At 39.0% G+C, this 26988-nt stretch overlaps 3 protein-coding genes across 4 annotated transcripts in view; all 3 read right to left on the bottom strand.

Annotated features, from left to right (window-relative positions):
- Window positions 1-6601, bottom strand: part of smg7 (SMG7 nonsense mediated mRNA decay factor) — a 31140-nt gene extending 24539 nt beyond the window's left edge. For both annotated transcript variants that reach the window (XM_023288243.3, XM_023288244.3), the window contains exons 1-4: window positions 6473-6601; window positions 4011-4042; window positions 834-951; window positions 447-579 (exon numbers count right to left, since the gene is read on the bottom strand). In XM_023288243.3, the coding sequence (XP_023144011.2) occupies window positions 447-579; window positions 834-951; window positions 4011-4042; window positions 6473-6498 (309 nt within the window). In that variant the 5' untranslated portion in view covers window positions 6499-6601. The remainder of the gene's footprint in view (window positions 1-446; window positions 580-833; window positions 952-4010; window positions 4043-6472) is intronic.
- A 2720-nt stretch (window positions 6602-9321) lies between these two features.
- Window positions 9322-26988, bottom strand: part of LOC111580502 (uncharacterized) — a 35963-nt gene continuing 18296 nt past the window's right edge. The window contains exons 7-14 of the mRNA XM_055014661.1: window positions 25556-26749; window positions 20674-20858; window positions 19710-19933; window positions 19405-19472; window positions 18104-18496; window positions 14913-15098; window positions 13243-13575; window positions 9322-12561 (exon numbers count right to left, since the gene is read on the bottom strand). Coding sequence (XP_054870636.1) covers window positions 11387-12561; window positions 13243-13575; window positions 14913-15098; window positions 18104-18496; window positions 19405-19472; window positions 19710-19933; window positions 20674-20858; window positions 25556-26749 — 3758 coding nt within the window. The 3' untranslated portion in view covers window positions 9322-11386. The remainder of the gene's footprint in view (window positions 12562-13242; window positions 13576-14912; window positions 15099-18103; window positions 18497-19404; window positions 19473-19709; window positions 19934-20673; window positions 20859-25555; window positions 26750-26988) is intronic.
- LOC118471482 (zinc finger protein ZFP2-like) lies at window positions 15796-25556 on the bottom strand. The gene is made up of 3 exons (XM_035956350.2): window positions 22336-25556; window positions 20526-20858; window positions 15796-18496 (listed from the first exon to the last, which is right to left on the bottom strand). The coding sequence occupies exons 1-3, from the start codon at window positions 22505-22507 to the stop codon at window positions 17469-17471; spliced, it is 1533 nt and encodes a 510-aa protein (XP_035812243.2). The 5' UTR covers window positions 22508-25556; the 3' UTR covers window positions 15796-17468.

Genomic DNA, 26988 nt, shown 5'->3' with positions numbered 1-26988 from the left:
CCAACACGGTTATCCTTCCAGACAACATAACGACGTCTACACTCAGGTTTTGCAGTTTGTATGCATATCAGTGTCATGATTTCTTACTCCTGTCGGGGTTATTTAATCTATTCACAATTTTGAAATAAGTTTTTACATAAAATTTTGTTTGCAATGATTTATATCACTGTGTTGTCTTGAGAATTTTAGCATTTTTACACACATCCAACACTATCCCTGGTTAGATGATTTGATGGGAGAGGTTTTAGCCAGTGTTAAAGGAAAAATGACAAAAGGAAATGAGCTTAGAATAAAAATTAAAATAGACCGACTGAAGGTTGACCAAGGTTTTTCAAGGTTTTTTTTTCAAAATCTGGACACGCTTTTTGATCTTTAAGATAAGCATCCATGACAGTAACCAAACCCCAGAGCCAGCTCCTGCTAAACCCGATCCTCCTGAAACCGACCTGTGTGTAGAAGCCACTGGCAGCCTCCAGAAAGAGCGACAGGTTGGCCTGGACCTCGCTGCGGTTGGGGTTGGCTCGGTTCTTGGCCTGACTCTGCAGCGTGGTGATCTGGTTCTTAAAAGCATGGTTCCACCTGCAGGTAAACAGAAAGCAACATCAGCACCAAACGACACTGGGCAGAGCTGAAAAGATGGACAGACAGAACAGGACTGCAACTATCAACAAAATAAACTCCACAAGGACCTGTAGGTGAAGACTGCAAAACAATTCCAAACATTGGAAAAAACTCACTACATACGGGCCTGAAAGTTGCACGTCAAAAAATACCACTATAAATAAAGGAACAGCACATGTGGTGTGTTGCGGAGTCCAGGTCGAGCTGCTTACAGGTCTTGCTCCACCTTCTTGTCCAGAGCGTACTCCAGGTCTGTCACCAGCATCTTCTGGTAAAGGTCCTGCAGGGCCTGCCGAGACGTCCACACCTCTGCCGCCCCCAGCTTCGAATCTGAACACAGTCGAGTAAATGCACACAAATCAGTCCGATAGAACCACGTGGATGTGCGATAATGAACCACGGTGCATTTTAGGCTGACAAAAACGTCGAGTCAAAGTCAGACTGTCGCATATCTTTGATCAGACAGTTTCTGATGTAAATCATAATGTTATCAGGTTTTAGGTAAAGTTCCTCTGCATCCGCTTGCAACAGATTTTGAGTGAAACATACACTTTAGTAAGTAAGAAACCTCATTAGAAACCATCTGAAACATCAGTCGATATATTGTTTCAGCATTAACACTGCGATGTGAAGAAAAGCTAATTAACTCAAACACATCATGCTCCAATTTTTTGGCTGCTTGATGCAAAAAGAACACCTTGCACTGTTTTCATTTTCCAAGACCAATCTGCAAGAAAAGTCTGTCAGCTAGAACATCTTTTACTTTAACTTAGGGGGATAGTTTTTAAAAATGTATTGAAGGCTGGGGACATGCAGGCTCCAGGTGTGTAAAGAAAAGTACATTTTGAGCACCTTCTTGATTTAAAAAAAATCTTTGCAGCTTCTGAATTAAAATGAACATCTTTGGGCTGGGGATAAAACAAGACATTTGTCATATTAGCTTTTGCAAAACACTGATTGACATTTTTAACCACTCACGGATGAAGTAACACGGAACATAAACAACCGACAGGTTAAACAGCACTGAGAATAATCATTAATTATTAATTTTATCTTGGCCCTACTGCAAAGAAAAAAAATGATCTTTGACTGGCAGTTTTTCAGAACTTCCAAATGAGGAAAGATCAAAGCAATCAAAGCAGCTGCTCCTGTAATTGTGTCCAACATTTCTGTCTCTCTGTTCAGACCGAGGATCCTTTTAAAATCTGATGCGTCAGACAGTCAAACAGATAAAGAGAAAAAAAAGAAGAAAAACTCCACATCAAAATAAAAACCATCACAGTGCTCAGACTCAGCGGAGTCAGAAGAACTGGCAGGTATCCAGGCATCACGAGAAGCTGCTGCTCTCTTCTAAAAATCAATCCGGATGGTAAAAATAGGCAAAGCAAGCGGTGGATCTGAATCTGAAACAGCACAGTCTGCAGGAATACAAATCAATACGCTGGTCTGCTGTAAAAACAGACTGCTTTGCATTGTGAATGCATGCACGAATTAGCACCAATAAATTAGTGCTGGTTATAATTCAGACAAAAGAACATCAGACCTCAAGTTTTAAAACACTTTCTATGTTGACTAAAGCTCCAAATAATGACTATATTAAATACAAATTCACATCTTTTCCTCCATCCGTAGTTTTGTCAATTTAACGGTCCAACAGATTCTCAGTGTGTAAAATAAAAAATTTAGAAAAGCAGGAATTCTTCACTCTGAGAAGCTGAGAACAGCAACTGTCAGTGCTGCTGCTTGTAAAATAAAATGCATAAATTGATGAAAGTAGAATGCTGAGATTTTACTGCTCAACAGCTTATAGAGTAAAGCCCCGCAGCTGTAATGTTAACAATAAAACCAAGTATATAAAGACACAAAAATTGTTTAGTTTCTACGCTGTTAAGACTCCATCACTGCACTGTGCACCGAATGATGAAATGACGGAAAAAGAGAAGTTAAGCTCTGGATTAAGAGTTTCTCCTCTGAACCCCAAAACCGACCGGCGGCCTTCAAAGACATGTTTTCTATAATAACACTGACGTAACGACAACATTTATCAGCCATAAACTCTAAGAAACAGAACGAATCATCATAATCAGAGTTGACTGCCACAGGACACCAATCTGATGAACATTTAAATCAGTTTAATGAAGGGAGCAACGCTCTTTAAACCTCAACTCTGAACCACCGCATACAGGTTTATATTTCATCCTAGCAATGCTGCTCTCTGTTCCACTGCAATATCGTCCCCCTACCTCAACTATATGAATCCATGTTTAAAGCTGATAACTGTATTTTCCATTAAGTTAGGTTTAATTTAACCCTTTGATGTGCAGCATGGGTCAGGAGATTTCCATTGGATTTGGGTCACTTTTGACCCCTGTTGTGCATCAAAGGGTTAAACATGCTCTTCTGCACACATCTTTAGCTGTATGGAAACTCCCTTTCCTTCTTTAACATGTTGTGCTTTATGCAAGTAGTTTGAGAGACCAGAAAACACCAAATTATTTGTATGTTTACACATACTTGGACAATAAAGCCGATTCTGCTCTCATTCTGATGTTCAACTTTCCAACAGTCACTGAAAGCATCGCGTTTTTGCTGTGCAGTTCCATCACTGTAACTTTGCTCTACATGTGTTATTTAAAGATTTTCCAAAAATTACCGGTTTTATTTCACCAAATGTTGTAGAAAAACCAAACAGTCATGTGACAAAAATTCAGATAGTTTTCAGCTGAACTGCAGGCAGTGTTTACACAGAGGAGACAACCAGAGAGACGCCATAAAATAAAACTGACTGGATCAACAAAATAGAGGCAACATGGCTCCAAAACAGCATATAGAGCTTTTTACTTTAAATGACCTTCACACCTGGCTTTGCACTCATCATACAGATCAATCGAACACATTAGTTGTGTTGCTTTATGTTGCAGCAACAATCACAAGACACTGCTGACAGAGTAACTGTCTTTGGTCAACATTTTTCTTGTCTGTAGCTGAGATATTTCCATACAGCTCTTTTTGCAACTAAATCTGCACACATGGAGCATATGTGTCAACAATCTTTACGTCTTTTAAATAAACTTTTTTGAAAACCTCACTGTACCCAAGAATCATTAAATCGAAAGCTAAAAAGTCGGATCATGACGTGTTTGAGATTATTGCACACATTGCAATGTTGGTGCTGAAACGACAGATCCTGCAGCGCTGGTTTGGAAGGTCGTCATTTGTTAAAATCTAATGCTTAGCCCTGTGACTCAACTGTAAAGAAACACAAACTCTGATTCTGTCACACACAGCTCTCGACTCGAGCCACAACATTTGCCTGCATGAGAATAGCAAAGCAGCCTGGTGTGATTCATTCACCAAGGAAAAGGCTTGAAGTGATGGAGAAAACGTACCTGTCATGTCCGCCTTCAGGGCCTCTGCCTGTCTGCTCGGATGTAAACAGAGAAAGGAGGTTAGACAGGACCACTAGACACACAAAAACAACATCACAATTTATATAATTTTTCTCAGTAAGAGCAATAAAACACAACTCCCCCCCCCCAAAAAAAACCCAAAAACAAACAAACAACAAAACACTTCTGCATCTATTCACGTTCTTCCAATCATGTTAAAATTCTCACAAACTATATGATTTAGATTATCAAAAACGTTGGGATATCATTTTACTGTTTGTAAAAGTCTGAGCAGTTTCCGAAATTCTCAATATTTTTGTATCATGTCAAGTATTTCAGAGGTTTTCAGTCTCACAGCATGGATGCTTCCACATAAATATCACATGTAACTTCTCTAATCATTGCTAACAAAATATGGCAACAGCTAGCAGAATAACAATAAACATGCACTTTATTATTCTATTGCAAGTTGCTGTAGTTAGATAAGTTATGTTTAGTCTATGAAGAGCAGTTTTGTGGTATTTGTCTGCAATGCAGTTGCAGATTTGATCAGATTTGGGGTGTTGCATTATGAGCTTTTCTCCTCTTTTTCTCCACCTTTCAATTGTGATAAAAAAAAAAAAACATGTATGAAAACAAGCATTTCCAAATGTGCTCCTTTACATATACAGCCATGTAAACCTCAGGCACCCTCCTTGTGATGTCAATGTGTAACAGCGGCAAAAAAACGATTAACACCAGCAATAAAATTGTCTCAAAGTGTTGTTCATTCAAATGCAATTCTCCTGAGGAAAACACAATCATGAACAAACTCACAAGCGCTTCTAGTCTGTTTGCTTCTCTCCTGCTCTCTGTGTTCACATAAACTGAATTTCAATGCAGCTGAACTCCCAATAAAGCTGTTTAATTTAAATATTCCTCTGTCTGTTGTCAGACAATGGAACACGCAGGAAACAGGAACTTAAACACAGCTTATTACGACTACATGTTACCCAAACTGCTGCTCTGCACTGCTAAAAATCCTGACTTCATCACCGCAATGTCCTCTGACAAACTCATCACACAGAAGTTACAGACAACGGAAGTGCTGCAAAATCGGCCATATTTGCATAGCATCGCAAACTACCTCCAAAGTAAAACAGAAGTTATTCAATGAGGAGATAAACAGTTCATTCAGTGGCTTTGTGCTGTAAAAATATCCACCATGTCCATGTTGCATTTTGTTCAATATACAGAAGGAACTTTTTTCTTTTGTAGTTGCACCACTCACTTAAATACGCCTTCTTTTATACTTGATTTTATCACGTCAGAGATTTCTAGTTTTACAACTTATTATGTAATTTTTTGCTAATATATTCCACAGTGTGAAGCAAAATACAATGACAGTTTGCAAAAATGAAAGCAACTTAAATGGTTGTTTTAATTGATTAATCAGTAAATTGTCCATAGATTAACCAATAGAAAACCAGCCCTATTTAGTGAAATGAATCATTCAATTGTGATATATTTTTTACATATGTCGCCCAGCAAAAGGGCAATCATAGAAAGACAGTGGGGTGACCTTACTTTACCTCCAGCACAGTGTTCATTTTACTCTGACTGAAGTGGTGCAGCTATCAGTTTAAACCTAAAGACTTCTGGGTTTAACTCGAAGTGTGTCAAGATCCTAAAAACGCACCTGACACACGGCGTTGACACCTGGCAGCCCCTAAACACAACACACACAGCACTTCCTCATTCCTGACAATCCAGGGATGACTGACAGAGCTAACAGCTAGTCAGCTACGCACCTGGCAGTGATGCTGCTGTCGCTCTCCTTCCTGCCGTGTGGCTTCAGTTAAACATTTAATAGCTCGTATCAAATGTCGACAGAGGTGACATCGGGCTCGGACTACTTCCTGGGTCCACAAATCTAACCACACAATCAACCATCGCCACAAACCACGTCCGACAATGCTAAACGACACCTCCACGCCGAGCTAAACAGCTAAACACACTTTCTGTACGAGCTGTGACTGAAGCTGAAGCAGGGCTGGTGGTAGTTAATGAACCAGGATCACATGTATGGAATATGTAGCAGCCTCGATGCTAGCCTGACATACGCAGAAAGACGAGGCGCTAGCAGGCTAAAGCTAACTAGCAATAACACAGAGGGAAACGCGGGTAAACACCGTGTCGACCTTAAGCTACACAACAAACATCGAAGCAGCCTGTGGCTACTCAGACCTTCAGTAAATATCCCTCATGTCTGGCTCACTGCGTGTTAAAGACGCAGGCATCGACTGTTTGTTGATATATGGAGCTAGCTAGCGCCAACACACAGGCTAAGGGGGTGGTCCCCACACAGCTAGCTCCAGTGCTAGCAGCCGAACAAAACAATCCACCTGCCGGGTGAAAACGCCCGTTCCGAGCCGAGCCGGTACCGCCGGGGCCACGGACGGAAGTTACCGCGCCGAACTTACCGTAGATATTGGGCGCAGAGGTTCATCCTGCCGGATCGCCAGTCTTTCAGACAACGACTGGTCCAGGGGCTAACGCTCCTCCCGGCGCCATATTGTTCCTGTCTGACCCACACAGGGCCTCAGTGGAGGGGAGGAAGGGGAGGAAGGGGAGGAGAGAGGGGGAGGAACACACCGCCATAGACATACATGTACAGTACCAGTCTGGACACACGTTCTCATTCAGTGGATTTTATTTAATTATTTTCTGAATTGTAGATTAATACTGAAGACATCAAAATTATGAAAGAATCCATATAGAATTATGTTGTAAACAAAAGTGTTAATCTTCAGTATTAATCTACAATGTAGAACATAATACAAATAAACAAAAAGCACTGAATGAGAAGGGATGGGAGTAAATAAGCTTCTGCATCGTCCTACTCCTTTTCGGACATGTTGGGTTATTATTCATTGCTTTGTTTTGTTATGTTGTGATTGTTTTGTTGTGTTTTATTTAGTTTTGTTGTTGTTTTGAATATTTTAATTTGTTTTTGTGGCTTTTTTCCCCGCACACGTACGAAATAAAACATTCATTCATTGAATGAGAAGGTGTGACTGGTAGTGTATGGACGTGTACAGTACCAGTCTGAACACATCTTCTAATTCAGTGGTTTTTATTTAATTGTTTTATACATTGTAAATGAATATTGAAAACATCAAAACTGTGAAAGAACACAAATGGAATTGTGTAGTAAATAAAAAAATGATAAACAAACCAGAATACCGACTTTTATAAAAAGTGAAATAATAACGACTGATGAATAGATCTAAAGCTTTTTAACCCTCCTGTCAGGTTAGTTTCTCAGGAACAACCATGATCTTCCCAGGGAATGCTTGATTATACAAAAATGGCAGAAGCCAAAAAGTCCAAATAAACATTGTTTATATCTCATTATTAATTCCATTACTAAACATTTCAGTCAATATTTAGTGCAATGCTGTTCTTTACCTCTCACAGATCATGGTTCAAAGAGGATAAGTCACTCATTCATCATGAAAAAATGCACGTTAAAACTTTTTTAATGTACACGGAAAGACCTACATATAAAATACAACAGTTTTACACAACATTGATTTTTAAAATTGTTTTATTTTACATTTAGATTTTTTTTCCTTTTATGGAGTTGATAAATTAACACGAGATGCCTCTTCTGTTCAGGGTGGGTTTGCAAATGTGTAAAATGGACCATTTTCATTTTATATGTTGATTACACATAAAGTTTTATACCAAAAAAAATCCTTTTAACAATTAAAAAAAAGATTTTTTCACTTTAAAACGGGTCAGTTTGACTTGCAACATAACAGGGGGGTTAAAGAAATCTTGCTATTATAAAACAAACGAACAAAACAAAACAATCCAAAAAAATAAAAGATCCAGGGCTATTAATGAAACATTTGGAGCTACAGCCTCAGACCCAGCAATGCCACTGTGACAGTTAAATTAAGATGCAGTCACCAAAGCACAGTCATGCTGGATGTGAAGTACTTAAATGCATTTAGTGACTGTAAATATCAACCTGAAACAATAAAAGTTGTCAGAAGACACATAAAAGCACAAAATAAGAGTTTGTCTCAGCTCCAACAACAGAATCCACATAAAACTGAAGAAAATTAGACACTTCAGACTCACAAATCAGAACAGAACATCAAATAAAACACAACACACGAGTGACATTTTGCATGTGCCATTTTTACAAAGTTCAGGTGCACACAAACAAAAATGGTGGCTTTAGGGAGAAAACAAGACAAAAACTGAGATGAGCTGCATTTTTTGTGATGTTTTTTGTGACGTTGTGAAGTGATAGTGATAGCTGATGACTGTCCTTTTCTCTCAGGTTTACTGTGTCCATGAGAGCAACAAGATTTAGCTGTTTAGCTCGTAAACATGACGGACTATCAGTTTTATCTGACCCATCTCTCAACAGGATCCTTGTTGAAGCTCAGTCTGAAGGTGCTTTAAATCTGACATGTAGTTTCACACTTGATTAAAAGAAGTTTTCTGCACAAACATCTCAGTATTGCAATTTCTTACATTGTGTGAGTTCTGGTTTGGTGCAAAAAACTTCCACATGTTGTGCAAAAATAAGATTAGGATGATGTTTAGGATGCTGTGTTAACATGTAAGCAGAATGTGATGATTTGTAAATCAATTAAACCTCATGTTTACATGAAAACAGTACAAAAACTTTGATGGGGATTTGAGCAGAGGAGATGGGCTATGTGCTCATTGCACTGTTGATCGTTGCGATTTAAAACTCACTGCTCAATGATTTTATAAATTCATACTGTAAAGATAATATTAGTGTATGTGCAGTAAATATCAATCTGTCTGAAAGCAAAGGTGGAGCGACATCATCCCCGAACATCGGAAAGCCAGGGCAAAAAATGTCTGCACTTTTAAAACCTGAATCCGGCAAGAGTGGCTGACATCAGAGCAATAATTATTAATAGATGTTGAGACGTCAGGAAAACCTTTTCCGCAGGTGGTACAAAGGTACGGTCTCTCTCCTGTGTGAATTGTGAAATTTCAGATTAGTGCTTTAAGAGGAACTTTTCCCTTTTAACCTCAGCATGTCTTTGGACTGTGGGAGGAAGCTGGAGAATCTGGAAAAAGCCAACGCATGCACAGGGAGAACATGCAAACTCCATGCAGAAAGATCAAGGGAACGCCGATGATCTTGTAGCTGCAAGGTGACACTGCTAACCACCAAGCCACTCTGCAGCCCTGCACGGAATTCAGGTGAAGAAAAACATTACTTTCAGTTTTATTTTGATTTGCACATTAACAGGAATTTTGCACAACATGGAGGTTAAAGCAATGCTCTGTTTATTTAAATCTGAAAGTGCAATGAATATTTTCTCTGAACTCAATGAATTGGGTTAAATAGGCTAAATGTGATCTCAAAACACATCAAAACAATCGTAATTATTATTTTGGCCATGATAACGCTACCCTGGTCAGTTGTTAGAAAATATTTTTGACAAAAGAAAGCACAGTGTTGCCATATGCATCACAGTAAAACTAAATATCTCAATATCACCTTTTTTTCTCCCCAGTATTATACAGCCAGGTGCATATGGGCTACTTGAGTGTGAAAGAGTTAAATCTGAATGCTGTCAAACTCTGCTATAAAGAATTTCTTCAGCCAAGACATCTATATGGCAGTTTTGGTAGTAGTTTTAATTTAATGGTTCAAAATAGTATTGAAATTGTAGTTTAGTGAAATAGATTATGAAATAAATTTTTGATGCTGACCTTAGGAATCATTTTATTCTTAGTCAGTTGAAGCTGGTGCAACTCTATGAAGACATAAGATTTTACCAATGCAAATAGCTAAATAAATAAATAATTAAATAAACAGAAAAAAGAGGAAATAATAAGAATAATAAAAATGAATTAAATAATTGTAAAAACAGTTTAAATTATGATGTGGTGTTACAATTAAATAATGTCCAGGAAATTCTGCCATCTCTCACAATGTGACTGATACGACACGGCTGTCTGGGGAAGCCGGATCCTAACGAATGATCAAATTTAATTTGAAAGGGGCATGTTCACCAAAGTACAAAAAAGTAAGAGGGTTGTAGTATCTGACCTGAGACACGTCATTTATATTATCTAAAGTTTGGAATGTGTTTGTGTAGGTTCTGGAATGTTTAGATAACTTGATGATGTTGATGTAGAAGGGGTCCCTATGTCTGGAGAGTTGATCGATCTGACTCTTTGTCCGGTCAGTGGGGCTCTGTTACTAACAGTAAACAAACAAACACAAACCTATATAAGTGAGTTCAGATTGTAGTTCAGGGAGAGACTCATTTTGGTTCTGAATCAGACTCCTGGACAGTCCATGGTGCCTGATCAGATGCTGGTCTTTGTTGTAATAAACTTATTATGAAGCAAACAAGACTTCTTCACCTTCACATCATAGATGTCTGAGAAACTACAGGGTTAAAAGGGAATGGATGCTGCTGAAACAAAACAAACATAACAGAAAGTGAACTTCGCTCAGAAGTAGTGTTGCTTTCGTCAATGAAAATTATGACGAAATATCGTCGTCAACGAACCTTTATCACTTGACGAAAACGAGACAAGACGAAACGTAAATGGTGGTTATGCGATGATAACTATAATAAAATATATAATACAATATTGTTGATGAATAAAAACGAGACGAAATTTGGTTTACAAAATAAAAACTCTGCTTAAATGTCTCTTCATTTTCGTTGACCAAAACGAGACGAGACGAAATTATTTCGTCTCATCTCGTTTTCGTCAAGTGATAAAGTTCCGTTGACGACGATATTTCGTCATAATTTTCGTTGACGAAAGCAACACTACTCAGAAGTTGATATTATGATTTAATGAAAACAAAAGATGACCAAAACCAAGAAGACTCTAAACCAAACTACACAGCAGCAGCACACCTAACTGAAAACTAACAAAGAATTCTCTACTAGTGTTTCCATTCAAGTCAAAGCTTTTACCTCCATACACATTCTAACCACAGGCACAAAGGTTCACAAATGTTCACAGAAACACCAGGCAGCTCAACCTCTACTAACTAGAACTGCCCCAAATGCTGGCATGAATGAGCCTTTTGAAGTCCTCCTGGCACTGCAGTAGTTCAGAATGGTCCAATCCAACCTCAGCTCCAGGGGTTCTGAGCAGGGCAAGAACATGGAGGTGGAACGGATGAAGATGCAGGACCAGCACGCAGCTGTACCTAATACAAATGTAGCAGAGGAGGAGTGCAGCGGCCCAGGGCTGTAACAGTGACATGACAGAAATTCACAGGATTGATGTGAAAGCGCAGTTGAAAGATGCTTGGAATTGGAACTTTTAAGCTCCAACAATTCTAACAAGTTGTTTCAAACTTAATTCTCCAAAATGTTTGCGGATTCTGACCTATCTGTGTGAGTTCTCATGTGCCGCAACAAAATACCACTTTGATTGAAACTTTTTCCACATGATTTACAAGAAAACGGCTTCTCACCTGTGTGGATTCTAATATGTGTTCTAAGTGCTGATTGTTGAGAAAAACATTTGCCACAGGTGGTGCAGCTGTACGGTTTCTCACCTGTGTGTGACATCATGTGGACTTTCAAGTGAGCGCTATGAACAAAACTTTTCCCACATTCTTCACAGGCATACGGCTTCTCAGCTGTGTGGATTCTCATATGGACTTTCAAACCATGACTTAAGGTGAAACTTTTTCCACACGTTTCACAGGAATATGGTTTCTCACCTGTATGGAGTCGCATGTGGATTTTTAAACTGCGACTTAAAGTGAAACTTTTTCCACATACACTGCAAGGATGCGGTTTCTCACCTGTGTGTGTTACCATGTGGTGTTTCAAACTACCACTTCGATTAAAACATGTCCCGCATGTTTCACAAGTGTATGGTTTCTCACCTGTGTGACAAATTTGATGTTTCTTTAAAGAGCACACAGACTTAAAGGTTTTTCCGCAGATGCCACATTTTACAGATTTTTCCTCTGTGCTGTCAGTATTAAACTGACCCTCTGACGTTACAGAATTGTCTACATTTTTACTGTGACTGCTGTTTCTCAAATTCTGATCACTTTCCTCGCAAATGGGCCTCACAATAAAGACATCAATCTTCTGCTTCAATACAAGCTGCTGTCTCTCCTGACTGGTACAGACTTCATCCTGTTCCTCTTTAATCTGTGGAAGTTCTGGCTCCTCCTGGTCAACACTGGTGTAGAGTTCCTCCTGTTCCTCTTTAATTGATGAAGTATTTGGTTCTTCCATGTCCACACTGGTGCAGAGTTCCTCCTGTTCATCTTTAATCTGTACAAGTTCTGTGTCCTCCTGGAAAACACTGGTGCAGAAGTCTTCCTGTTCCTCTTTAATCTGCACAAGCTCTGTGTCTTCCTGGAAAACACTGGTGCAGATTTCTTCCTGTTCCTCTTTTATCTGTGGAGGCTTTGAGTCCTCGTGGTCCAGACTGGACTTCATTTCCTGATTGCAGAGTTGCTGCTCAGTGACAACGTCTTCCTCAATGCAGACATGTTGCTGTGTGAGCTCTAGAGTTACAAAGGGACATAAAAAAGGTCAGTCTAAACTTGAGCACATACATATAAATTTAACACAAGCAAGGGGTGAGAATAAGACAAATAATTTGGGAGCACCAGAATGAGTGACATGGGTACTGACACTCTTCTTAACAAAAACCAGTGAACAAAATATCTCATCACTTTTAGTAGATGCCAAGTGATACCAATAGTGTTGCTCTTTGCATTGTTGATCATTGCAATTTAAAGTTGATTGTTCACATCTTGTCAATGATTTCACAGTTTCATACTGTGAAGATAATCTTCCTCATCAGCATACTGTATGTGAAATGAAAGCTTCACAAGTTCTAATTTGTCTAGAACCAACCATCAGCCCCAAACATCAGAAAGTCAGGGCAAAAATATCTGCACTCTTTTCATCTGAATCTGGCATCAGTGACTGACTTTGGAACAAGGGTTACTAATAAGGTATCACTTTTTTAGAAAACTTTTGTTTGATTAGTCTAAGAATGTAAGTCAGTTTCTGATGTGTCTCAAACACACTCTATGTTTCATGCTGAATGTTTATAGCTTAGAAAAAGATGCATTAATACAGTTCTTTCATATCATAAAAATAAAACAAAGCAATTATTAGAATCATATAGGAATCAAAGTCACATGTCCATTCATTGAGACCATTCAAGTTTCACATACCCACTGATTGTAACTTCATTTGGGGTGTCCAGATGACATCCAGCAGTCGACGCTGATGATAAAACTTTTCCTCATACTGCACAAGAGTTTTTTCAAAGACTCTGAATATTTCTCCGGACAATTCTCTACATTTGGACTTGCACTGAACCAACATAAAGGCATGTGTCTCCTGACTTGGTGCAAGTTGCTGACTCTCCAGGCTGTTGCAGAGTTCCTCCTGCTCCTCTTTAATCTGTGGAGGCTCTGTGTCCAGACTGGATATCATCTCCTGGTGGTTGAGCTGGTTGCCAGTGAGAACCTTCTCCTCCTTACAGACATGTTGCTGTGGGAGACCTGAGGGGACAAAGGGACAGTAAAATGTTACTACTGTAAAGGTAGAACACGTATTCACATTCATCCATCCATTTTATTGTGTTGTCCAGAGGTGAGCTGTGGAGGCTGAGCGGGGCATTCCATATGCCCATCTAGCTAGCAACATTTTCCAGTTTCTCCTGGAGAATCCTGAGGTCAACCCAGGCCAGATGAGATATGTAATGTCTCCAGAGAGCATTGCATCAACCCCAGAGTCTCCTCGTTGTTGAACGTGCCAAAAAAACACCAGAGAAGGTGTGGCTACCAAATAATGAGACAAATGTGTTAGTGTAGTTTAATTGAGCTCAAGGAAAATGAAACTGTCAGATGCTGTTTAAGTCCGTTGACTAATATATATTATGTTTTTTTTAACTGCACACTGTGGTTGGATGAAAAATCATGCCAGTCTATTTACCAGCAGCATCTTAAACATTCAGCCCTGTGTATGTTTGACTGTGACTCTGTTGATGGTTTCTTGTGTGTTAATGCTCCGTCTTGTGTTGTAAACTATTATAGATTGAATACTTTCTTAATTTTGATTAATATGTTCAACATGCATATGACATAAAACTCCTACTGAGGTGCAACTCTGTGGTGCAATAACATATTTTAACACTGTTTTGCCTTTCAGGGGCAACAATCGACATCATGTAGCACTGTTGTTTTCTCTTTATAGCTCGTCCAGGCCAACATTTTTACTCCACCAAGGAACGGCGGAGTTATGTGACGATCGACGTACATTTGTCCGTCTGTGTACCTGTTTGCAACATTACTCAAAAACTGACCAAGGGATTTGAATGAAATTTTCAGGGAAGGTCAGAAATGACACAAGGACCAAGTGATTAGATTTTGGCAGTGATGCAGCTTATAGTCTGGATCCACGGATTTGTCTTAATACTTCTGTATCATTGCGAGACAGGCACGGTGTTACTGTAACCATGACAACAAGTGAACTCTATGTCAGCTGACTGCTGACGATCACATGATTGCGATCCTACTACAAATCGACCGTAGGAAGTGACACAAAGAACAATTGATTAAATCGTGGGGGTGTTTCTGAGTCCCATCAATTCCCTCCACCAGCTACATATTTAGGTCACTCGATTCCGTGTCCATACAAAACACACACATGCAGAACACACACCTGAGCTCACAGCAAAAAGTCATTCTGCTAGTGGGTACATCTATATTAAATGGACTCATTCTATGTTGCAGTGATTTCTGATCATCAATAACTAATAAACAAATGCTGCATTTCAGACAATGCTACATCCTGCATGAGTCTAATCCATCACTTGGTTCATCTCAGTTCTACAAACCTGCTGTGTGTTGTGTTATCTGTGGTTTCCAGATGTTATCCAGCAGTCTGCGCTGACGATCGATCTCCTCCTCGTACTGGACGATGGTTTTCTCAAACTCTGTGAATATTTCTTCAGCAGCAGCAGTTAGTCGCTGGTTGATCAACTCTCTCAGATTCTGGACTGAATTCATCTTTACTTCATCTGATCAAATATTCATCTGAGACTAAACAACCGTCCTCCAGCTCAGTCCACACATCAGGAAAACTGACGCTGCTGGAGGATTTTCTTTTGTTTATTTTGCCTGGTGTCACACTGTGAAGCTCCGGTAGAAACACTAAGTTAACAATTTTTTTGTTCCGCCTTAAATCTCCTTTTTTGGCGTTATTTTTTTTCATTGATGTCTCTTGCCATTGTGAGAACATTTTTTTAATCAACAGAATATTTTAAATAATAATTATTATGCATGGAACGTGTGTCCCACAACAACCCTGTTACCAAAATATTTTTATCTGATAGAAGAAGGAAGCAGTGAATCACATGAAATGCTGGAATTAACATCATCAAACAGTTTTCCTAAAGAATGGATAGAGCAAAGCTATGTTCTCTCTTCTATTTTCCATATTTTCATAACACTGTCAGCCTTGATTGAATGTCTCATTCTACCTCATGGAACCCTGTTTTGCATATTATATGAAAAAACAAATTATTTTTATTTTTTTCTTTACTTTTTCCATCAGTATATTTGTCCTCTTGGTCAGCAGTAACAGCTTTCTAAATATCTAGCTTCTGCTCCTGAGAAAAAAAAACTAGCAATAGCATGGATTTACAACCCTGTTACTGTGATTAGAGTAGAGTTAGCAAACAACAAATTAAACATGGAATAAAAATGGTACGATTGATGTGTAAGCTGAGCCAATCAAGCCTTTAATAGTTTATGACCTATTATTGATGAATATGGAGCAAAAAAAATGTAAAAGAGAAGGTTTATTTTTCAAAAATGATGAAATATTTGGTAAAATCATATACACACATGGAGAAAATTGTTGGTACCCCTCGGTTAATAAACGAAAAACCCACAATGGTCATAGAAATAATCGGAATCTGACAAAAGTGATAATAAATAAAAATTCTAAGAAAATTAACCAGTGAAAATCAGACATTGCTTTTGAACCGTGGTTTAACAAAATTATTTTAAAAAATAAACTCATGAAACAGGCTGGACAAAAATGATGGTACCCTTACCTTAATATTTTGTTACACAGACCTTTGGAATCATTATATTTTTATTCAGGTGAAGATTTTTCCAATGCAAATAACTAAATAAATAAATATATAAATAAATAAATAAATGTAAAAAAGAGAAAAAAGGAATAATAAAAATGAAATAAATATTTGTAAAAAGTGTTGCTAAGCGTTGAAATTATGATGTGGCGCCACAATTCATCAATGTCCAGGAAATACTGCCATCTCTCTCAGTGTGACTGATACGATCCAGCTGTCTAGGGAAGCCGGACGGTAACAAGAAGAAAGTGAAACAATGCTGAGTTCCAGAATGACAGAGGGGGATTTATTTTGAAAGGGGCATGTTCACAAAACTACAAAAAAGTAAGAGGGTTGTAGTATCTGACCTGAGACACGTCATTTATATTATCTAAAGTATGGAATGTGTTTGTGTAGGTTCTGGGATGTTTAGATAACTTGATGATGTTGATGTAGAAGGGGTCCCTATGTCTGGAGAGTTGATCGATCTGACTCTTTGTCCGGTCAGTGGGGCTCTGTTACTAACAGTAAACAAACAAACACAAACCTATGTAAGTGAGTTCAGATTGTAGTTCAGGGAGAGACTCATTTTGGTTCTGAATCAGACTCCTGGACAGTCCATGGTGCCTGATCAGATGCTGGTCTTTGTTGTAATAAACTTATTATGATGCAAACAAGACTTCTTCACCTGCACATCATAGATGTCCGAGAAACTACAGGGTTAAAAGGGAATGGGTGCTGCTGAAACAAAACAAACATAACAGAAAGTGAACTTCGCTCAGAAGTTGATATGACAACTGAATGAAAACAAAAGATGACCAAAATCAAGAAGACTCTAAACCAAACTACACAGCAGCAGCACACCTAACTGAAAGCTAACAAAGAATTCTCTACTAGTGTTTCCATTCAAGTCAAAGCTTTTACCTCCATACACATTCTAACCACAGTCACAAAGGTTCACAAATGTTCACAGAAACACCAGGCAGCTCAACCTCTACTAACTAGAACTGCCCCAAATGCTGGCATGAATGAGCCTTTTGAAGTCCTCCTGGCACTGCAGTAGTTCAGAATGGTCCAATCCAACCTCAGCTCCAGGGGTTGTGAGCAGGACAAGAACATGGAGGTGGAACAGATGAAGATGCAGGATCAGCACGCAGCTGTACCTAATACAAATGTGGCAGAGGAGGAGTGCAGCGGCCCAGGGCCGTAACAGTGACATGACAGAAATTCACAGGATTGTTGTGAAAGCGCAGTCCAAAGATGCTTGGAATTGGAACTTTTAAGCTCCAACAATTCTAACAAGTTGTTTCAAACTTAATTCTCCAAAATATTTGTGGATTCTGACCTATCTGTGTGAGTTCTCATGTGTCGCAACAAAGTACCATGTCGACTGAAACTTCTTCCACATGATTTGCAAGAAAACGGCTTCTCACCTGTGTGGCTTCTCATATGGAGTTTCAAACCAAAACTTAAGGCGAAACTTTTTCCACAAGTTTCACAAGAATATGGCTTCTCACCTGTATGGAGTCGCTTGTGGACTTTTAAGCTGCGACTTAAAGTGAAATTTTTTCCACATATGTCGCAACGATATTGTTTCTCACCTGTGTGTGATACCATGTGGACTTTCAAACTACCACTGCGATTAAAACATTTCCCACATGTTTCACAAGTGTACGGCTTCTCACTTGTGTGACAAAGCTGATGTTTCTTTAAATAGCACCGAGACTTAAAGGGTTTTCCACAGATGCCACAAGAGTATGGCCTCTCACTCGTGTGACTAAGGTGATGTTTCTTTAAAGAGCACCTAGACTTAAAAGTTTTTCCGCAAATGCCACATTTTACAGATTTTTCCTCTGTGCTGTCAGTATTAAACTGACCCTCTGACATTACAGAATTGTCTACAGTTTTACTGTGACTGCTGTTTCTCCTATTTTGATCACTTTCCTCACAAATAGGAATGACAACAAAGATATCAATCTTCTGCTTCAATACAAGCTGCTCTCCCTCCTGACTGGTACAGACTTCATCCTGTTCCTCTTTAATCTGTGGAACTTCTTGCTCTTCCATGTCTGCACTGGTGCAGAGTTCCTCCTGTTCTTCTTTAATTGATGAAGTATTTGGTTCTTCCATGTCCACACTGGTGCAGAGTTCCTCCTGTTCCTCTTTAATCTGCACAAACTCTGTGTCCTCCTGGAAAACACTGGTGCAGATTTCTTCCTGTTCCTCTTTTATCTGTGGAGGCTTTGAGTCCTCGTGGTCCAGACTGGACTTCATTTCCTGATTGCAGAGTTGCTGCTCAGTGACAACGTCTTCCTCAATGCAGACATGTTGCTGTGTGAGCTCTAGAGTTACAAAGGGACATAAAAAAAGGTCAGTCTAAACTTGAGCACATACATGTAAATTTAACACAAGCAAGAGGTGAGAATAAGACAAATAATTTGGGAGTACCAGAATGAGTGACATGGGTACTGACACTCTTCTTAACAAAGACCAGTGAACAAAATATCTCATCATTTTTAGTAGATGCCAAGTGATACCAATAGTGTTGCTCATTGCATTGTTGAGCATTGCAATTTAAGTTGATTGTTCACATCTATTCAATGATTTCACAGTTTCATATCGTGAAGATAATCTTCCTCATCAGCATACTGTATGTGAAATGAAAGCTTCACAACAAGTATTAATTTGTCTAGAACCTATGTCTAGTCATAGGTCCTGAAGGCCAGAGAGAAACTTTTATCTAAATTACAAGATTTTAAACCAGCAAAATTTGTAAAAAACTTGGGCGTGATTTTCGACTCTGAGCTGAATTTTACACCACATATTAAAAATATAACAAAAATAGGTTTTTATCATCTGAAGAACATAGCCAGAGTCCGCCCGTTTCTCTCTCAGGCCAGCAGGAGGTGCTAATTCATGCTTTTATCTCTTCTCGTTCAGACAATTGTAATGCCCTGCTCTCTGGTCTTCCCAAAAAGAGTATTTTAAATCTACAATTATTGCAAAACTCAGCTGCACACATGCTGACGAGGACCAGAGGGCGGGAACACATTACACCAGTTTTAAAGTCGCTGCATTGGCTCCCCGTCCGCTTCAGGATCCATTTTAAGGTTCTTTTATTAGTTTTTAAATGTCTTAACGGCCTTGCTCCTTCTTATTTATCTGATCTCCTTTTAACATATCGACCCTCGCGGATCCTGAGGTCCTCTGGCAGCGACCTTTTATCCAGACCACAAGCCAGGACAAAAACCCACGGTGAGGCGGCATTTAGCCACTATGGCCCCCACCTGTGGAACAGCCTGCCGGAGAACCTCAGGACTGCAGAGACCGTCGATATTTTTAAAAGAAGGATAAAGACTCACCTTTTTAATCAGGCTTTTAACTAACCTCTTAAATCTTTATGTTCTTATCATTCTGTATTTATTTTCGTATGTATTTTTACTTTTTTTTTTAACCTTTCACCTTTTTACTTATGTTATAGGTCTTTTACTCTATCTTGTAGTTTTAAATTTTAGTTATTTAACTCCAGTGTTTCCTCAGGGGGGTCCTCCACACTGGGTCCTGTATCTGGTCTGCTGCTGGGGGTGCTGTCCATGAGTCCCTTCAGCCTGGCTGGTTGGGGGGCTCCCCACCTCAGTGTGGGGGTCCCCCTGTCTGTCGGGGTCGGGGGGTCTGTGGGTCTGGGTGCCAGCGCCCCCAGTGGTCATGGCCTGCGACTCCTCCCAGTGTGGACGACCCCAATTGGAGGCGTTTTCCATGATCCTCAGTCTCATGTCTCCCTACTGTCAGTGGTGGGAGTGTGTGTCTGTGGGCGTGTGTGTGTCTGTGTATGTATGGGTGTGTGTGTGGGCGTGTGTATGTGTGTGTATGTGTGTGTGCTTCTGCAGTTGTGTGCATATATGTATATATGGAGGGAGGGATGGGTTTTCTTGTTTTTCATGTCTTTAATGTTGTAAAGCACTTTGCTTTGCATTTTTTTAACTGTATGAAAAGTGCTCTATAAATAAAGTTTGATTCATTGATTGAACCAACCATCAGGCCCCAACGTCAGAAAGTCAGGGACAAAATAACTGCACTCTTCCCATCTGAATCTGGCATCAGTGACTGACTTTGGAACAAGGGTTACTAATAAGATAGTCTTTTTAGAAAATAGGACAATTAATAATTGTTGTTTGATTCGTCTAAGAATGTAAGTCAGTTTCTGATGTGTCTCAAACACACTCTATGTTTCATGCTAAATGTTTATAGCTTAGAAAGAGATGCATTAATACAGTTCTATCTCTTCATGAAAATAAAACAAAGCAATTATTAGAATCATATAGGAATCAAAGTCACATGTCCATTCATTGAGACCATTCAAGTTTCACATACCCACTGATTGTAACTTCATTTGGGGTGTCCAGATGACATCCAGCAGTCGACGCTGATGATAAAACTTTTCCTCATACTGCACAAGAGTTTTTTCAAAGACTCTGAATATTTCTCCGGACAATTCTCTACATTTGGACTTGCACTGAACCAGCATAAAGGCATGTGTCTCCTGACTTGGTGCAAGTTGCTGACTCTCCAGGCTGTTGCAGAGTTCCTCCTGCTCCTCTTTAATCTGTGGAGGCTCTGTGTCCAGACTGGATATCATCTCCTGGTGGTTGAGCTGGTTGCCAGTGAGAACCTTCTCCTCCTTACAGACATGTTGCTGTGGGAGACCTGAGGGGACAAAGGGACAGTAAAATGTTACTACTGTGAAGGTAGAACACGTATTCACATTCATCCATCCATTTTATTGTGTTGTCCAGAGGTGAGCTGTGGAGGCTGAGCGGGGCATTCCATATGCCCATCTAGCTAGCAATATTTTCCAGTTTAATGTAATGTAATGTCTCCAGAGAGCATTGCATCAACCCCAGAGTGTCCTCGTCATTGAAGGTTCCCCAAAAAAATGCTGTAGGAGGTGTGGCTACCAAATAATGAGACAAATGCTATCATGTAGTTTAATTGAGCTCAAGGAAAATGAAACTGTCAGATGCTGTTTAAGTCCGTTGACTAATAAATATTATGTTTTTTTTAACTGCACACTGTGGTTGGACTGAAAATCATCCCAGTCTCTTTATATATCAGAAACATCTCAAACATTAGGCGTTGTGTCTGTCTGACAGTGAAACTGTTGATGGTGTCTTGTGTGTTAATGCTCAATCACGTGTTTTAATTCTATTACACAGTAAATATTGAAGGTCAGCTTAAATTGTTGTTTTTTAATCGCAAATCAAATCTCAATAAATGTCAGAAAACAATCACGTTAGACTTTCCCCAAATCGTTTAGCCTCTTAACTGATACTTCGTTTAAAACCTGGGTCAGATGTGTTGCATAGCTTATATCCTCCATAAAGTTACACGTTTATTATTTCCTAATAGCATTGCTTCTCATCGTAATTTAAAATTGATTGTTCAACAATAGCCAATGAATTTACAAATTCATACTGTCCTTCCTGTTTATCACTTTTGATGGTTTCTTATGTGTTAATGCTCCATTTCATGTTGCAAGCTGCTATAGAGTGAATATGTACTTAGGTTTGTTACTCTGACAAGGAACATGGCGGAGTCATGTGACAATCACTGTACGTCTGTCCATCTGTTTGTTGACAACATTACTCAAAAATGGACAAACGGATTTGGATGAAATTTTCAGGGAAGGTCAGAAATGACACAAGGACCAAGTGATTAGATTCTGGCAGTGATGCAGTTTATAGTCTGGATCCACGGATTGGTTAAAGATTTCTGTATCATCGCCAGAAAGCAGCACAGAGTCACTGTAACCATGACAACAAGTGAACACTACATCAGCTGACTGCTGACATCACATGATTGTGATCCTACTACTGTTGGAAGTGACACAAAGAACAATTGATTAAATTGTGGGGGTGTTTCTGAGTCCCATCAATTCCCTCCACCAGCTACATATTTAGGTCACTCGATTCCGTGTCCATACAAAACACACACATGCAGAACACACACCTGAGCTCACAGCAAAAAGTCATTCTGCTAGTGGGTACATCTATATTAAATGGACTCATTCTATGTTGCAGTGATTTCTGATCATCAATAACTAATAAACAAATGCTGCATTTCAGACAATGCTACATCCTGCATGAGTCTAATCCATCAGTTGGTTCATCTCAGTTCTACAAACCTGCTGTGTGTTGTGTTATCTGTGGTTTCCAGATGTTATCCAGCAGTCTGCGCTGACGATCGATCTCCTCCTCGTACTGGACGATGGTTTTCTCAAACTCTGTGAATATTTCTTCAGCAGCAGCAGTTAGTCGCTGGTTGATCAACTCTCTCAGATTCTGGACTGAACTCATCTTTACTTCATCTGATCAAATATTCATCTGAGACAAAACAACCGTCCTCCAGCTCAGTCCACACATCAGGAAAACTGACGCTGTCGGAGGATTTTCTTTTGTTTATTTTGCCTGGTGTCACACTGTAAAGCTCCGGTAGAAACACTGAGTTAACAGTTTTTTGTTCCGCCGTGTTCATCCTTTTCCATCTCTCTCTGATCACACAGTTTCAAGCAGAAATGTTATTTTTTTGCATTCTTCAAAAAGAAACTATGAACAGATTCTGATCGACAGCAAGACTGCAGAGGAAAAACGAAATAAATACACAAATAGATGAACATGAAATGTTTCTTTTTACACAGTTCACTGTTTCTAGCAGTATTCTGGATGTAAAACAGCTGATAAATGTGAATGCTTCAAAATAAGTCTTTCACAGAGATTCAAGCTGCTGTGAACAGACTCAAAATCAGCTGTGATGCTTCAGGTTAAAACAATGAAATGACATCTAGTGGAGAAATGATCTCTGATGAGTCTGCTGTCTTCACACCAAACAACGATGATCTGCACACAGTTTTAAACGAGTCATTCCAGAACTGGAGGACATTTTACGTCCCACACAGCAAAATTCAAACAATCCATGTACAAAATACTAAAACATGAAGCTGTTGTGTAAATGTTCTTGTCCTGAGACCAAATCTTAAACTAAAAAACTAGGAGAAAAGAATGTTTGAAAATATTAAAAAAAACAACAACAACAACAAATAAATCTGGAGTTCCCCCTAAAATGCCATTTTTCTCTTGTCCCACCTCTCTGATGACCAAATGAATCTCAAATAAAATTATTAAAATTAAACTCAAATCTCCTTGGTGTTATTTTTTTTCATTGATGTCTCTTGGAATTGTGGGAACATTTGTTTAAATTAACACAATATTTTGAAATAATAATTATTATGCATGGAACATGTGTCCCAAAACAACCCTGTTAGCACAACCTTTTTAGCTGCTAGAAGAAGAAAACAGTGAATCACATGAAATGCTGCAATTAACATCGTTAAACAGTTTTCCTAAAGAATGGATAGAGCAAAGCTATGTTCTCTCTTCTATTTGTCATATTTTCGTAACACTGTCAGCTTTGATTGAATGTCTCATTCTACCTCATGCAACCCTATTTTGCATATTATCAGGAAAAGACAAATTATTTTTATTTTTTTCTTTACTTTTTCCATCAGTACATTTGTCCTCTTGGTCAGCAGTAACAGCTTTCTAAATATCTAGCTTCTGCTCCTGAGAAAAAAAATGAACATTAGCATGGATTTGCAACCCTGTTACTGTGATTAGAGTAGAGTTAGCAAACAACAAAGTAAACATGGAATAAAAACGGTACCATTGATGTGTAAGCTGAGCCATTCAAGCCTTTAATAGTTTATGACCTATTATTGATGAATATGGAGCAAAAAATGTAAAAAAGAAAAACCATTTTCAAAAATGATGAAATATTTGGTAAAATCATATACACACATGGAGAAAATTGTTGGTACCCCTCGGTTAATAAAAGAAAAACCCACAATGGTCACAGAAATAATCTGAATCTGACAAAAGTAATAATAAATAAAAATTCTATGAAAATTAACCAATGAAAATCAGACATTGCTTTTGAACCGTGGTTTAAAAGAATGATTTTAAAAAGTAAATCCATGAAACAGGCTGGACAAAAATGATGGTTCCCTGAACTTAATATTTTGTTACACAGACCTTTGGAATCATTTATTTTTATTCAGTTGAAGGTGAAGATTTTTCCAATGCAAATAGCTAAATAAATAAATATATAAATAAATAAATAAATGTAAAAAAGAGGAAATAAGAATAATAAAAATGAAATAAATATTTGTAAAAAGTGTTGCTAAGTGTTGAAATTATGATGTGGCACCACAGTTAAATAATGTCCAGGAAATACTGCCATCTCTCTCAATGTGACTGATACGATCCAGCTGTCTAGGGAAGCCGGACGGTAACAAGAAGAAAGTGAAACAATGCTGAGTTCCAGAATGACAAAGGGGGATTTATTTTGAAAGGGGCATGTTCACAAAACTACAAAAAAGTAAGAGGGTTGTAGTATCTGACCTGAGACACGTCATTTATATTATCTAAAGTATGGAATGTGTTTGTGTAGGTTCTGGGATGTTTAGATAACTTGATGATGTTGATGTAGAAGGGGTCCCTATGTCTGGAGAGTTGATCGATCTGACTCTTTGTCCGGTCAGTGGGGCTCTGTTACTAACAGTAAACAAACAAACACAAACCTACATAAGTGAGTTCAGATTGTAGTTCAGGGAGAGACTCATTTTGGTTCTGAATCAGACTCCTGGACAGTCCATGGTGCCTGATCAGATGCTGGTCTTTGTTGTAATAAACTTATTATGATGCAAACAAGACTTCTTCACCTGCACATCATAGATGTCTGAGAAACTACAGGGTTAAAAGGGAATGGATGCTGCTGAAACAAAACAAACATAACAGAAAGTGAACTTCGCTCAGAAGTTGATATGACAACTGAATGAAAACAAAAGATGACCAAAACCAAGAAAACTCTAAACTAAAATACACAGCAGCAGCACACCTAACTGAAAGCTAACAAAGAATTCTCTACTAGTGTTTCCATTCAAGTCAAAGTATTTACCTCCATACACATTCTAACCACAGGCACAAAAGTTCACAAATATTCACAGAAACACCAGGCAGCTCAACCTCTACTAACTAGAACTGCCCCAAATGCTGGCATGAATGAGCCTTTTGAAGTCCTCCTGGCACTGCAGTAGTTCAGAATGGTCCAATCCAACCTCAGCTCCAGGGGTTCTGAGCAGGGCAAGAACATGGAGGTGGAACGGATGAAGATGCAGGATCAGCACGCAGCTGTACCTAATACAAATGTGGCAGAGGAGGAGTGCAGCGGCCCAGGGCCGTAACAGTGACATGACAGAAATTCACAGGATTGTTGTGAAAGCGCAGTCCAAAGATGCTTGGAATTGGAACTTTTAAGCTCCAACAATTCTAACAAGTTGTTTCAAACTTAATTCTCCAAAATGTTTGCGGATTCTGACCTATCTGTGTGAGTTCTCATGTGCCGCAACAAAATACCACTTTGATTGAAACTTTTTCCACATGATTTACAAGAAAACGGCTTCTCACCTGTGTGGATTCTAATATGCGTTCTAAGTGCTGATTGTTGAGAAAAACCTTTGCCACAGGTGGTGCAGCTGTACGGTTTCTCACCTGTGTGTGACATCATGTGGACTTTCAAATCATGACTAAAAATGAAACTTTTTCCACATATTTCACAAGAATATGTCTTCTCAGCTGTGTGGATTCTCATATGGTTCTTTAAACCATGACTTAAGGTGAAACTTTTTCCACATGTTTCACAAGAATATGGCTTCTCACCTGTATGGAGTCGCATGTGGATTTTTAAGCTGCGACTTAAAGTGAAATTTTTTCCACATACACTGCAAGGATACGGTTTCTCACCTGCGTGTGTTACCATGTGGCGTTTCAAACTACCACTTCGATTAAAACATGTCCCACATGTTTCACAAGTGTATGGTTTCTCACTTGTGTGACTAAGATAATGTTTCTTTAAATAGCACCTAGACTTAAAGGGTTTTCCACAGATGCCACAAGAGTATGGCCTCTCACTTGTGTGACTAAGGTGATGTTTCTTTAAAGAGCACCTAGACTTAAAAGTTTTTCCACAGATGCCACATTTTACAGACTTTTCCTCTGTGTTGTCAGTATTAAACTGACCCTCTGACGTTACAGAATTGTCTACATTTTCACTGTGACTGCTGTTTCTCCTATTTTGATCACTTTCCTCACAAATAGGAATGACAACAAAGATATCAATCTTCTGCTTCAATACAAGCTGCTCTCCCTCCTGACTGGTACAGACTTCATCCTGTTCCTCTTTAATCTGTGGAAGTTCTTGCTCTTCCATGTCTGCACTAGTGCAGAGTTCCTCCTGTTCTTCTTTAATTGATGAAGTATTTGGTTCTTCCATGTCCACAATGGTGCAGAGTTCCTCCTGTTCTTCTTTAATCTGCACAAGCTCTGTGTCCTCCTGGAAAACACTGGTGCAGATTTCTTCCTGTTCCTCTTTTATCCGTGGTGGCTTTGAGTCCTCGTGGTCCAGACTGGACTTAATTTCCTGATTGCAGAGTTGCTGCTCAGTGACAACGTCTTCCTCAATGCAGACATGTTGCTGTGTGAGCTCTAGAGTTACAAAGGGACATAAAAAAGGTCAGTCTAAACTTGAGCACATACATATAAATTTAACACAAGCAAGGGGTGAGAATAAGACAAATAATTTGGGAGCACCAGAATGAGTGACATGGGTACTGACACTCTTCTTAACAAAAACCAGTGAACAAAATATCTCATCACTTTTAGTAGATGCCAAGTGATACCAATAGTGTTGCTCTTTGCATTGTTGATCACTGCAATTTAAAGTT

Source organism: Amphiprion ocellaris, chromosome 10 (assembly GCF_022539595.1).
Source record: "Amphiprion ocellaris isolate individual 3 ecotype Okinawa chromosome 10, ASM2253959v1, whole genome shotgun sequence".
NCBI classification, from domain to species: Eukaryota; Metazoa; Chordata; class Actinopteri; family Pomacentridae; genus Amphiprion; species Amphiprion ocellaris.
Note: the sequence above shows the minus strand (reverse complement) of the source record. Positions and strands in the feature narration are given on the sequence as shown.